This window comes from Trichosurus vulpecula, chromosome 5, assembly GCF_011100635.1.
Source record: "Trichosurus vulpecula isolate mTriVul1 chromosome 5, mTriVul1.pri, whole genome shotgun sequence".
NCBI classification, from domain to species: domain Eukaryota; kingdom Metazoa; phylum Chordata; class Mammalia; order Diprotodontia; family Phalangeridae; genus Trichosurus; species Trichosurus vulpecula.
In genome coordinates, this window is record NC_050577.1 from 124,734,931 (window position 1) to 124,750,273 (window position 15,343).

General features: G+C 42.1%; 1 protein-coding gene across 1 annotated transcript; it reads left to right on the plus strand.

The window, feature by feature from the left end:
- The first annotated feature begins 465 nt into the window (after positions 1-465).
- LOC118849626 (40S ribosomal protein S2-like) lies at positions 466-1,375 on the plus strand. The gene has a single exon (XM_036758550.1). The coding sequence runs from the start codon at positions 466-468 to the stop codon at positions 1,345-1,347; it is 882 nt and encodes a 293-aa protein (XP_036614445.1). The 3' UTR covers positions 1,348-1,375.
- The last annotated feature ends 13,968 nt before the right edge of the window (positions 1,376-15,343 follow it).

Consider the following 15,343-nt stretch of genomic DNA (forward strand, 5'->3'; position numbering starts at 1 on the left):
GTCCTGTAATCAGAGCTTAAGACAATATTAAATTGTAGTCCCATAAAATCTTAAATAGCAAATAAATATCCTTCAGATAAGACTGCCCAAATTTTATTGAGCTAATAATTATCAAATCAAGCTACATAACTTTTCCCTCTTCTAAATACTTCCTCACACTCATCTCCAACTTACTTTGACCATCTGAAACTATCATTCTCGGGACAGGAGAGGCTTGGCTAACTCCCATTTGTCCCCAAACTTTCTTATCTGCCTTTTATATTTTCCCTCAACCTTAATTTACCTTTCCAAGTCTTTCAAACCCATTACTCAGTCTTCCTTTACATTTCAACCATAAGACAAAACAACTCATAAGTTAGTACTTTCATTGTCATAACTGTGTATACTGGAATCCCATTCCAGCTTCTTAAACACACAAAGACACAAAAAAAGGGGATTTGTGCTTCTACTTCTAGTGAACACCAAATGGCGGACAACGCCGGTGCTGCAGGAGGTGCGGGAGGCCCCGGGGGCCCCGGAGTCGGAGGTCGGGGTGGCTTCCGCGGTGGCTTCGGCAGTGGGGGCCGAGGTCGAGGCCGGGGCCGTGGCCGAGGCCGAGGCCGGGGCCGCGGAGCCCGGGGAGGAAAGGCCGAAGACAAGGAGTGGGTTCCTGTCACCAAGCTGGGCCGCCTAGTTAAGGACATGAAGATCAAGTCTTTGGAAGAGATCTATCTTTTCTCGCTCCCGATCAAGGAGTCTGAGATCATAGATTTCTTCCTGGGATCTTCATTGAAGGATGAGGTTCTGAAGATCATGCCTGTCCAGAAACAAACTAGAGCTGGACAGCATACTAGGTTCAAGGCTTTTGTGGCCATCGGTGACTACAATGGCCATGTTGGTCTGGGTGTCAAGTGCTCCAAGGAAGTGGCCACAGCTATTCGTGGTGCTATCATTCTGGCCAAGCTGTCCATTGTTCCTGTGAGACGTGGCTACTGGGGGAACAAGATTGGCAAGCTTCACACAGTGCCCTGCAAGGTCACTGGGCGATGTGGATCGGTTCTGGTGCGCCTGATCCCCGCTCCTAGAGGTACTGGCATTGTCTCAGCTCCTGTGCCTAAGAAACTCCTGATGATGGCTGGAATTGATGACTGCTATACTTCTGCAAGAGGCTGTACTGCCACTCTGGGCAACTTTGCTAAAGCTACCTTTGATGCCATCTCCAAAACATACAGCTATCTAACCCCAGACCTGTGGAAGGAGACTGTGTTCACTAAGTCTCCCCATCAGGAATTCACCGACCATCTTGTGAAGACTCACACTCGAGTGTCTGTCCAGAGGACCCAGGCAGCTGCTGTGGCAACCACATAGATGTTTTTAATAAACAAATTGAACTATGCCTGCTAAAAAAAAAAAAAAAAAAAGGGATTTGTTTTTCATGATAACTCATTCTAAAAGAAGGGAACACTTATTAAAAAGATCTGCCATCTCATCTCCCCCTGAGGGTGGGTTCTTCTCCATCAGATGGCAGACTTCACTAATTAAACTACCAGGCCAAACCCATCTCAAGTCTTAGGCTAATCTTATTTATAAGGACTGGCAAGTAATAGGGATGATGAGTGGAGTCATAGGGCAATTGATGGACATGTCCTTTTAGGAATGGTAGTACTAACCTGATTTTCCAAGAGCTAGAAGTAGAAAGTGGGAGGAGGAACAGCAAAGGTGCTCAAGCAATGGCATGGTCTAAAGATGCCTGCAGAACAGCCAGTATTACATTAGGTCAGGCTGGGCATGGAGAACTCTTATCAATCAGGAGCATTGGCCCCAGAGTATCTGGAAAGCTATTTAGCAGGCTAGGAGACAATGATATGAAATAGCCAAACAGCAAGAGGTGATGAAGGCCTGACCTAAAGTGGCAGCTCTGTGAGTAAAGAGAAAGGCTCATCTATGAAAGGTGAAGCTTATTGTTGTTTTCCAGTCATTTCAGACTCTTCATGATTGTTGACAAAGATTCTGGAATGGATTGCCATATCCTTCTCTAACTCATTTTACAGATGAGGAATCTGAGGCAGACAGGGTTAAGTGACTTGCCCAGGGTCACATAGCTAGTAAGTGTCTGAGACGAGATTTGAACTCAGGTAACTCTATCCTTAGCACCACCTAGCTGCTCTATTATGAAGATAGAAATGACAAAATTTGACAAACATTGGGATATGTGTGGTGACTGAGAATGAGGAGTGACACTAAGTTTATTAACTTTACTGGTTTACTGGAATTATAGTAGTTCTTTTAATGATAATAGGAAAGTTCAGGAGAGGGGAGAATTTTGGGGAAAAGATAGTAAGTTCTGTTCAAACACATGTTGTGTTTAAGATGCATACAGAATATCCAGTTCAAAATGTCTGACAGCAGTTTGTCATATTGGACTGGAACTTTGGTGAAAGATTAGGACTGGAGACATAGATAGTTACACATATAGAGAGATAGAGAAAGAGATGACGATAGAGAGAGAAATATATACATGCCCATATGCATGTATGTATGTACATATATACACATATACATATGTGTGTATATGTATATGTTTGTGTGTATACACGCACATACATATACAGGTCCTCGACACATCTACATAGAGATGATTAACATATGGGAGCTGAAGAAATTACCAAGAAAGAGAGTATATTGGAAACAAAAGAAGGCCCAGGAAAGAGCCTTGGGATTCTTAACGAAAAAATAATTCTTCTAAAGAAGCAATTAGCTCAGGAACAAATGAATCTTTAATTCTGCAATTGCCGGAGAAAGGGACTGAGAATGCAATTTAGACTCAGACTTCTCTCCCCAAAGAGTAAGTTTCACACAGAGGTTTTTATGTATTACAAGGAGAACAATTGTTATCAATCGTGATAGTGTGGAGCATGTAGAGAAAAGTCAAAGTTGGGTACAGAATATCGGCAAAGGAACGGCAGTTTCAAAGGCGAGGAGGAGGCAGCTGTCCTAACTCCCTTAAACTATTTATCCTTGTTTATCAGTGAGGCCCACCATATGAAGTTAGAACCAGGAAGTCTTTTTAGCTTAAAATAACATTTTGAATTCCTACGGCCACCTACTTCCTCTTGAAGGTATAGCTTACCACTCAGTTAAGAATTAGAGCTTTCTATATTTTTATCAGGGTACACCCACAGTTAGAGGGCATGACATGGATGAAGATCCAGGGAAGGGACCTTAGAAGAAGTAGTCACAAAGGGAGGAAGAGATCCAAGAGAGAGCCATGTTATAGAAATGCAGAGAGGACACAGTATTTAGAAAGAGAATGAATGAATGAAAAAATATTCATTGTGAGTTTACTATATGCAAAGCGCTGTGCTAAGCACTGAATATACAAAGAGAAAAGCAAGAGACTCCATGCTCACAAAGGACCCACATTTTAATAGAAGCAAACAACACAAATAGTAGGTTTCAACTGTAACCTCTCTGAGATTGTCTCTCTGATCCTTAGGGGGTTGGTAATGTGTCTTCCTTAATGTTACTTCTTCTGATAAAACTATATCCATTTCTGGTGTTACACTATTTGACAGTGCCAATGACTTTAAGGGCAAGAATTTTCTCCTTGAAAACAAGGACTATTATCTGCCTTTCTTTGTATCTCCAGAGTTGACTACAATGTCTAGCCCATAGTAGGCACTAAATAAATGCTTATCAATTTGACTTTTCTGGCTCTTCAATAGCTATGGCTGTTAAGAAGGCAGGGGATTAAAGCTCCTGCAGAGGCATTCACCAGGCTGCAAGGACTGATTCATTGGAGATTGGTTGCAAGGCCTTGCTTGGAAGGAGGGCAAGGGGCCTCAAGGATACTATCATTACCCCAGCTCTTGGACTCAGTCTGGTTCTGTTGGAGGGGAAGGAGTGATGGAGATGAAAGTAATGGTTTCATTTGCTTAGCACATGCCACATCCTGCCTCTTCCTCAGGGTGACTTGCCCTGTAGGTCTGAGCTTTTTAAAAAAAAGTATGGAATAAAACAAGCATTTCTTTAACACAATACAATAAAAAGGATGATTGCATATGAGACTACAAATTTACCGTGCACAACTTGCTATTCCTTTCAAATGTACAACAAAATTATCATGTAAATGTCTTTTTTTTTCAGTCTTCCCTCTTTGTGTTCTTTGGGAACTCCCTAAGATTATAAATTGCAGAAGAAGTGCAAACTTGATTTGGTAGAGGGAATATCTTCACCCAGGCATTCCTTGTATTGTAGAAATTACAGGCCCAGATCCAATTCCTATTTTTTCATAAAGGCTTTTCTTTATATTCCTCATACTTGTCTATAAGTGGCATCATGGATCAAGTACCGGTTTCAGCATCCAGAAGACTTGGGTTCGAATTCTGCCTGACACATTCTGGCTCTTTGATTCTCAGCGAGCCATTAACCTTTCAGAGTCCCAAGGCAACTCCCTAAGATGCTAAGGAATAGAACAAGTATTTACTTGCTTGCATTGGTGGATGGAGTTTCATCAATGGAGTTCCCTAAACCAACTAAATCACAGGTGGGACTAGAAGGAACACATACATATACACTCTAATCTGACCATTTTAAATGTACTATATTATTCTATTTCTATTAGAAGTGGGCAAACTATGGCCTGTGGGCCAAATCCTGCCACCTGCTTTTGTACCCACCAGTCAAGAATGATTTTTACATTTTTAAATACAAAAGTAGACCCTTTATTTTAAAATGCAAAAAAGCGTTCATAGCTTGAGCTATACAAATGGTCTGAAGGACCATAGTTTGCCAACACTCGCATTATATTATTGTATCACAATTTAACTATTCCTCCATTGCTAGACATTTAGAGTGCTTTTACATGTTTTCTTTTCAATTATAATATTGAAAATAATATAATATTGAAAAATATAATTATATAATGTTATTGGATCTATAATTATAATCAAATATAACTATATTATGATATTATAGGTCATACATAATTATGTTCTATATGTAATTATGTTCTATATAATAAATATAATTCTAATTCAATATAATAAAATTTGCTATAAAAAACATTTGAACAGATAACTTTGTTTTGTTCTTGGCTATGATTTCAGGACCTATTCCAAACAATGGAATTAGTTGGTCAAAGAATATAATTATTTTAGTTCTTACTGTTATGAACTGCCAGGCTGCTTTCTAATTTGCAAATCCACCAACAATGAATGAGTTTATCTATTTCTACACAGCCTTGTCAACATTACTTTTTTTTCTTTTTATTACTTTTGACAACTTGATTGGTATAAAACAGTACTGTTGAGGTTTGGGGTACAGGACCCCAAAATAGTGACACATGAGTCCTGCCCAAATGAATTCCACCCAAGCCTTCTTTCAGTCAAAGAAAAAGGAAGTTTATTAAAGATCCACCATAATGAGCAGACTCTTCTGAAACCTGAGCACTTATACAGCTAATGCAAGCAGGCCAGATTGAAGCTGAGCACCTCCATGGAGACAAGATGGATCTTATATACAGAAAGACTGTGGGACGGATCTAGGGATGGTCAAGTTGAAGAGGTTATCATAAATGATGATTGTAGGGGATCCATAAGTTTCTAGGGGTGACCGCAGCGGCCCCAAAATACCTACACGCCGGGTCCTGCCGAAAGAATTCGACTCAAGCCTTCTCAGCCAAGGGAAAAGACAAAGTTTATTAGGGATTCACCATAATGGGTTGTCTTAAGAAATCCCCCCCTTTGTGACGCCTGTTTCCACAAACAGGCCAGATTCAACCTACTGAATTAGATTGAATCTGAGCACCTTCATGGAGGCAAGATGGAGATTATATACACAAAGATCAAGGACAGTTCAAGGGGGCTCTCAGAGACTGTATTCCAGATTCAAGGGGGTTCCCAGAGACTGTGCCCTCATCATTCCCCCCTCAAACAAATAGGACCCAAATTCTTTTGGGGTCAGGGACGAAGATCTCAGCTTCTGAAACTGCTTCCTGCTGGCAAGGGGTGTAGAGCTGTTCCTGGTTCGATGGGTCCAGCTCAAGGGGTACACAGTCATCTGGAAGTTGATGGCTTGGAGCCTGGAGGAGACAAACCTGGCAAGGAGGTTAAGCAAACAAAACAGATAGCACAGGAGTACAGAGAAAGGACAATATCCCTGGTGGGAATTAAAGATGACTATTTCATACCTTGCTCCCCTAATCACTTGTTCTGTGTACCACACTGCTTCGGGGTTCAGGAGTGTGTAGCACATCCAAATTAGGTTAGGGGTGTCTAAGAGCAAGTCCTCAATTGGAGTGGCTGTAGCAGACAGGGAATCTAATTGTTTTGAAAAACAGTCCTAAGGACTGGGTTAGGATTCCCAAAGCCTGTCCTCTCCTTTCATCAGCAGAGTGAGTGAAAGGTTTTTCTAGATTAGGTAAAGCTAATGCTGGAGTGGTGGTCAGTTTAGTTTTCAAAGTCCCAAAAGCTTGTGCTGGGTAGGGGCCCCACTCCAGAGGGAGTGAGTCAGGGCCTTGAGTGCCAATTAATGGTTGCAGTCCCTCCCAAGCCTTGGGCTTAATTGGATATTGAAGGCTATGGAGGGGAACTATGGCTGGGGTGGCAGAAGTAGCTTGCCCAGGAATTTCCTGATCCCAAATAATTGGCTCAACCTTCTCCCACACCTCTGAGGGAAAATGGGGAGGTCTGGTAAACAGAGGGTAAAGGGAGTTATGAGGTTTAGCTAGAGAAAATTGGCTTCCCAATTTCACCATCAGGTCCCTTCCCAATAAGCGGCAGGGGGCGTGGGGGGGAGGCAGGGCCAGAGAAGGAGTGTTCAAACAACAGATCCTTGATGTCCACGACCCATCAGGTCGAGGGGCATATGGGGCCAGAGCCATTAGTTAAAACAAGAGAACATAGCCATGATAAAGTGGGTAACCTTACCTTCTGCCTCAATTTTGCCCAGGGCTCAGTGAGAGAGGTGGAGAAAGTGGGAGCACAGCCAAGCCCCGGGCTTTCCCCTCCTTCCAAGTCTTGAGAAGACTGGAGGACAGGGTACTGGGAGGAGGCTCTACCACTTTTCCAACCTCGGGGATAGTCCTTCCTCCAATGTCCCTCCTGGGAGCCCCCTTGGGTCTTTTCCCCGCCATGGCAGCAGCCAAGAATTGAGCGTGTTCTCTGTCTCTAGCACTTTCCCTGCGTTTTCTTCCTCCGCTGCAACCAGGTCTCTATTGTTACACACTCCAGAGGCCAAGCCCAGTAATTGGGCCTGAGGTGTTTGGGGTCCCATTGCCAATTTCTGCAGTTTCCTCCTAATATCTGGGGCAGACTGATTAATGAAATACATGTTAAGTATTGCCGCCCCTTCAATAGAATCAGGATCCAAATTTGTATACTTCTTAATAGCTTCTACTAGCTGGGCCTGGAAAAGAGCAAGGTTTTCCTTTTCTCCCTGAGTAACTTCCCTGATTTTTTGAAAATTTATTTGCTTTTGAAATGCAGTTCTTAGGCCTTCTAACAGGCAAATTACCATATGGTCTCTCTTTTCTCTATCCTCACTCCTTTCATAATTCCATCCTGGGTCACTAGTGGGAATGGCAGCTGTACCTGGGGGATATTTTATTGGGTTATTGCTAGCCAAACGATCCCCAAATTTTTGGACATGTTCCCAGATTCTCCTCTCCTCCTCAGTGGTACAACAGGTAGAGAAAAGGATATGCAAATCATACCAAGAAAGTTCAAATTGCAGGGACAGATCCCTAAAACCCTCAGTAAACTTAGTGGGATCTTCTGAGTATCTCCCCAGTTTTTCTTTAATTTGGATGAGATCTGAAATGGAGAATGGAACATGCACTCTCCTTGTCCCAGCAGGGGAGGCAGGTGTTTCCCTCAGGGGAAAAAGCCTTGAAGGCGCTGTGGGACCTGGAACTTGGGGAGAGATATAGGAAGTCCCGATTCTGGTGAGGGAGTGGCTGGGAGCTGCCAGCTGACCTAGATTAGACTGCAAGGTCAGGGCATCTGCCTGGCAAGGGAGATCAGCTAGTACCTGAGGAGGGGTAGGGGTCAGAGAGGGAGATACCAAAGAGACCTGAGTGGGAGCCACCTCAGAGAGAGGGGCCAGGGGAGGAGGTACTGCCTTGGGGGCAGGGCCCGAGGCTGGAACCTGAGTAGGGGTCCCTTCAGGGGAAGGGGCCACAGAAGGAGGCACCTCAACCACACCCTTGGCTGGGACCTGAGCAGGGGTCACCAAGGGGGGTGGGGCCATGGGAGGAGATGCAGGGCAGGAGACTTGGACCATGAAGGAGGCAGGAAAAGAGGAGGGTTGCACTACAGGAAACCAAGAGAAAGAAGGGATGGCCACGGAAGGGGGAGCACAGGGAACAAGGGTGCTCCGGGGAGGTTGGGGAGCAGGAGGAGGGGCTGGGGCTGAAGCCCTGGGGGCCATAAGGAGGGGGTTACTCAAAATGTCCTGCTAACCCCCATTGCTCCTTTGTGGGGTGGCTCTACCTACGATCCCACAATCTTTTCTGAGAACGGGGTTCTGAGAGAGCTCGATGAAGGCCATTATGTAGGAAATTTCCTTCCACTTTCCTTCTCGCCAGCAGTATAGCTCTAGCAGCAAGAGAGTATTATATTCTAAAGTCCCCAAAATAGGCCACTCTTCGTGGCCTTCTAGGCTATATTGCGGCCAAACAGTATTGCAAAGATACACCAGCTTTTTCTTTTTAAGTTCTTTAGAAAACTTAGTTTTTTCCCAATTATATAAAAGACAGCCCAAGGCTGAATCTTTAGGGATTGAGGAGGATTGACCCATTGTGGTCTTGGGGGGCTGGAAGTCCCTTCCTCTGCAAGGAGGATCTGGGAGTAAGCCTCAAAAAGGAACAAAGCAAGAAAATAAACACAAAAAGGTAGCTGAGATTTTCACATTCCCTAGCGCTGAGAGAATTGAGAAAATTGGGGGCGCACTTCCGGATAGGGTGACCGTCCTTGTTCTCTATGCTTCAGGAAGTGTGCCCAGGTCCATGGCCTCGAACATCAACCACTGGACTGAGAACCTGAGCACGTCAGGCTGAGTCCAAGACCTATTGGGGACCTGGGAAGTCAGGCCCAAAAAGCACCTCCAAAATGCTTGGAGAGTGAGAAGGGGATTGGGAGAGGGAGAGGCTTACCTTCCAGTCTAGGCTGGAGAACTTGAGATGAGCAGTACTCCCATCTCAGGGAACCAAAAAATGAAGAGTTCAAGAAAAATGATGATGGCAGGGAACCATAGGTTTCTAGGGGTTCTAGAGACCCCAAAATACCTACACTCCAGGTCCTGCCGAAATAATTCGACTCAAGCCTTCTCAGCCAAGGGAAAATACAGTCTATTAGGGATTCACCATAATGGGCTGTCTTAAGAAATCCCACCCTTTGTGAGGCCTGTTTTCACAAGGGGGCCAGATTCAATCTATCTGAGCTAGATTGAATGTGAGAGCCTTCATGGAGGGAAGATGGAGATTATATACACAAAGATTGTGGGAGGGATTGAGGGGTGGTCTGGGGTGACTAGAGGAGGGGTTTAGGGAGGGTCTTGAGGGGAAGTCTAAGGAGGACCAGGTGAGGTCAGAGTCCAGGAACCAAGAGAATGGAATTAAGGGCAGGAAATTCCTGAAGAAATATCAAAGGTTGGGAAGTAACTGAAGGCATGCATATCTATAATAACAATAGAAGGCAAGGTTTAGGTAGAGATTTGGGCCTAATGATAATGTGAGGCTTACGGCCTTAGGGAAAGGCCAGATCTAGTTGGAAGATTCAAGGACAGTTCAAGGGGGCTCCCAGAGACTGTATTCCAGATTCAAGGGGATTCCCAGAGACTGTGCCCTCATCAAAGTAATCTGGAGTGACTGGAGAAGGGGTCCAGGGAGGATCTTGATGGGAGTGGCCAGTAGGCTGGGGTAACTAGAGTTCATACACCGAGAATCTAGATAATGTGATTAAGACCTGGAGATTACAGACAATGGAGGGCTAGGCTAGGTTAAGGTTAACAGAGTTTTTCTGCATCCCATAATGAAAGACTTATAGCTTCAGGTGAATGCCAAATCCAGTGGGAAGATTCAAGGAGAGTTTAAAGAGAGTTCAAGGGGGTTCCCAGAGCCTATTCCCCATCAGTACCTCAAAGTTGTTTTAATTTCTGTCCCTTTTATTATTAATAAAGTTGAGCATTTTTCCAAACAATTTTTAAATAATTATTTTTTTTCTTTGAAAATTTCCTGTTTGTAATCCTTGGTCGTATATCCATTGCAGGCTGGGAAATATTTTTTAGTAAGTCCTTGTATGTTATAGATGTCCAGTTTTTTTCACAATCACATATTTTAACATTCCATTTCCTGCTGCCCCCATTTATACCTCAGTCTAATTTCTTTATCTAATTGATTTTGTCTTCAAAATACTTTAGGAGAAAAAATGATAATCATCAATTTATTGCTTGAAGGAGTTTTGATAGGGTAATGATGTATTATGTTCTTTTGAAGAGGACTGCTCTAACCACTTCTGAGTAGATGGAGCATTTGGAATGCTCTCCTCATCATGCTTTCTTCTTTCCTTTTCTTCCTGTCTTCTGTCCCTATGCCAAAAGTAAGTTTGAGGGATAGGGGGACTGGAAGGCACTCTAGTCCCTCTTTTCTTCCCAACCAAAGACTGAATTTACAAATATACTTTGTTTGACCTGCCCTTTGGAGCTCCACTCAACATTCCTTCAGTATCTCAGGCTGAAGAAAACAGTCTCGAGAGAGTGGTTCTTTGCTATATTGATCCCCCAAAGTCTCATACTACAACTACTAAACTATTGAAACAACTGCTCCCCAATTCATTTAGGTCAATAAACATTTACTTCCATTTGAACCTGATTTCACTAATGTAAAAATAATCCAAATTGTAATTATTATATCTTAACGCATAAAGCTGATCCTCCAAAATAGCCAAGATTTCCCAGAGGGAAAATAGGAAACAATCATATTCTTTTTGATAAGGTTGGTAGTTTCCTGATTTTTTTTCCCCTTCATTGTCACACTAGCATTTGGGAGCCAGAGTGAATGCATAAGTGAAGATATCCAGGCTACTAGTAGCAAATGATAGATCATAAGATTTTAGGGCTCTAAGAGATGTTATAAAAAATTTAATCTTGTCCCCTTATTTTACCAAAGAGATGAAGACACTTGCTCAGTGTCAGAAATTGTTGGAACCAAGAAGAGACAAAAACTCAGATAGGATCAGCATCAGAAAAGTAGAACCAGAGGGAACCTTGGCATGCCACCTAGTTCAACCTACCTTTCTCATTTTACAGATGAAAAAATTGAGGCCCAGATGGGTCTGATTATGTCACCCTCCTACTCAATAAGTTCCGGAGGCTTACTATTACTTTCAGGATCAAGTATAAAATCCCCTATTTAGCTTTTAAAGTTCTTCATAATCTGACCCCTTCCTACCTCTCTGTTTTCTTATACCTTACTCTCCCCCAAGTACTCTATGAGCCAGTGGCACTGGCCTCCTTGATGTTCCTTACCCAAGACACTCTATCTCCATACTCTGAGAATTTCCACTAGCTAATCCATATGTCTGAAACTCTCTCCCTCTTCATTTCCACTTCCTGACTTCAGTTAAGTCAGTTAGTCAATAAACATTTATTAAACAACTACTATGTGCCAAGGGCAGCTAGGTGGCTCAATGGATAGAGTGTAGAGTATAGGAGTGCTAGACAGTATCACTGTGTAAGGCAGTGTATATAATATTATAATGTTTTTTCCATCCTTGTATTCTTTGGCTCAGGTCAGCTAGGTGGCTCAGTGCATAGAGTGCTAGGCCTAGATTCAGGAAGACTCCTCTTTCTGAGTTTAAATCTGGCCTCTGATACTTGTCAGCTGTGTGCCCTGGGCATGTCACTTAACCCTGTTTGCCTCAGTTTCTTCAACTGTAAAATGACCTGAAGAAGGTAATCACAAACCACTCCGGTATGTGTGCCAAGAAAACCCCAAATGAGGTCACAAAGAGTTGGACACAACTGAAAACAATTGAACGGAACCATGTGCCAAGGCACTATGCTAAATGCTGGGGCTACAAAGAAAGGCAAAAGATAGCCCCTACCCTCAAGGAGCTCACAATCAAATAGGGGAAGACAACACATTAAAAAAAGCTGAAAAGTTAGGGGGCAGGGAGGCATAGTATGGGTATGGAAGCATAATAAGGTCCAAAGGAATGCTGAGGTGGCTGCCCTGGTATCTCTATTTTAATATAGGATCTGGGAGGAGCTCTCCAAAGTCCATCCTCCTTTCCACTTCAGAGGGAGGGAAGAGCCCCAGAGGCAGGGGCCCCAGAAGAGGTTTTGGTTTCAGGGTTGATGTGATCACGATGAAGTTCAGAGGAATGCAGGAGGATGGCTCAAGTCTCAGCTGCAAGACACCTTTTTCATTCCTCTTTACTTTTGGTGCCTTCCCTCTGTTGATTACCCCCAATTTATCCTGTGTATATTTTGTTTGTTTGCATGTTGTCTCCCCCATTTGACTGTGAACTCCTTAGCAAATTGACCAGCACATAGTAGGTACTTTAAAAATTGCTTATTGAGTAACTGAAGTGAGGTTATACAAATAGTAAGTGGCAAAGTTGGTATTGAAACCCAAATCCCCTATGTTCAAAGTTAGCACTCCTTCAATTGTACCATGCTGTTTTTCCCATTACACCCAAAATCACATATACAAAACATTCTACATCTGTACCATGAGAAAGTGAAGATCTGTACAGAGAGAGACATTTCTAGTCATTTCCTTCACCCACCATCTCGAAAAAAATCCTATGTGTCAAATTCACAAGAGGCATTCTTGCATGTTAGTCATAGCAAAGTACAACCACTATTTCAAAATGATTAGAGTAAGCATCAGGTTACCCGAATAACAAGCTTTATGACCAAGGAGTGCCCAGGAGTGCCAAGGAGTAAACAGTAGGGGCTAATCTGAAGCTTTGTGTGGATTTGTATGGCAGAGTATACCTTAAATTGTGATCAGTCAATAAACATTTATTAACCACTTACTGTGGTTAATTGTTCTAAGTCATTGTTCTAAGAAATGAGATACAAAGAAAGGCAAGACAGTCCTCACTCTCAAGGAGACCAAGTGTAATGTAATAGGGTACACAACATGAAAACAACTATGTACAAACAAGCTACATAAAGGATAGACTGGAAATAATAAATAGAGGGAAGGTGATAAAGTTATGGGAGATCAGGAAAGGCTTCCAGAAGAAGGTGGGATTTTAGCTGGAATTTGAAATGAGTAGGCGAATAGCCAGGTACAAGGGCACAAGTCTGGGGTATTTCTATTGTAAGATAGTTTTGCGCATGACTTTGGATAGCTGAAACAAAATTAGGTTCCTTCATGTCCATACCCACTGAAGTTCTGATTACCCCCACCTCAAGAAAAAGATGATACAGTTGGAAAAATTCCAGAAAAGAACAATCATCCCAAAGATGGAAGACCTGGACTGGTTTACATGATAAATCTGGAAAGAGAAAGGTCAACATGGGTTATGATCAAAGACTATAGAATCACAAAGGAAATTAATAGAGCAAACAAAGACTTAGTCACTAAACACAAAATTGCTGGGACCAAAGTTTCTATCATTGCTTTGTGGTGGTACTTGGAGGATAATGAATTAATGATGATCCAGGGATCCAGGGATCCAGGTACCCGAGACAATTTGAAAGCTCAGATTTTAAATCTATGTATCATAGAGCCTCCTCCTATCATAGTGAACATGGAACCTGATACTCCAAAGGAGAGGTTCTTAGCCTTTTTGTGTCATGAACCCCTGTATTGTTCTGATGAAATCTAGGGACCCTTCACATAATGTTTTTAATCATGTAAGATAAAATAAAAAAGGATTACAAATGAAACCAATTACATTGAACTATGGTAACATTTTTAATCAAAGACCCAAGACTAAGAATCCCTGACCTGAGGCCGAAGTCATGTGTATAATGAATTATAGATCCATTCGAAAAAAATAAACTTCTATTGAGCTCTTTTATTTTGATAATGCCTATATCCACTGTTTCCTTCCTCTCCCTTTCCCCTAGAGATCCAGCCATTGTAATAAAGAGTTAAAAAAGGGAAGAAAAAAATTCAGTACAACTGATATATTAAAAAAAAATCTGACATCACATGCAGTTTTCCACTGGTCTCTCACTTCTCCTGGTCTTTTAGTTTCAATTGCTGTACTGTTGTTATTGACCTTTCGATTTACATTGCTATAATTACTGTGTAAATTGTTTTCCTGGTTCTGCTTACTTCACTTTGCATACTTCATTTAAGGCTTCCCATGTTTTCTGCATCTATCATATGCATTACTTCTCATAGCACAAAAATATTCTGCTATATTCTAAATGTTCATACAAACTATTTGTGCCCAACCTGTGGTAGAGCCTTCTGAGCTTGTATTGGCCTGATCAGCCAGAGTCAGACACACTGTACATTGATCCCAAAATAGTGATGCCATTTTGATACTCTTCAATTATGAAAAACAAGTATTTAAGTATTAAAATTTGTTTAGTCATTCCTAATCTACTTTGTTTCCAGGTTTTTTGCTACTACAAAAAGCTCTACTTAAAATAATTTGATTTATATGAAGCCTTTATTTTTTATCACTAACCACTTTAGAGTTTGAGCCCAGCAGTGGACTTTCTCCTTCAATGGGTATGGACATTTTAATCACTCTCTTTGCATAATTCCAAATTGCTTTCCAGAGTGACCGTACCGATTCACAGCTCCATCAACAACGCCTGTCTTCTCAGACCCATCCAAGACTGACTAGTCACATCTTTGTCATCTTTGCCAATTTGCTGGCTATGAGGTGATTTGATTTACATTTCTCTTAGTATTAGTGATTTGGAGCATTCTTTCACATAGTCGTAAATAATTTGCAATTCCTCTTTTGAGAATTGTTTGTTCATTGGAGCCATCATTTTTGTTGAGGGCAACTAGCAATGTCTGACTGGCATTCCATACCTTCTGCAATATCCCTTATTTGGAGCAATTTGATGTGGTAGATAGAGTGCTAGACTTGGAGTCAGAAAAACTTGGGTTCAATTCCTGCCTCTGATATTTAATAGCTAGATAATCCTAAGCAAGCCAAGTCAGGTTAATGTTTTTCTCTTCTACAAAAAAAAAAAAAAAAAACATCTATAGTACTTGCTTCAAAAGGTGTTGTGGGATTCAAAGGAGCTCATGTATGTAAAACACTTTGCCAACTTTAAAGTACTATGTAAATGTAAGTTATTATAACAAGAAGAGCCACACAAGATACACTTTGGTGTCACTAGCAGAGATAGCACTGAGCTAATCTGACACATATCC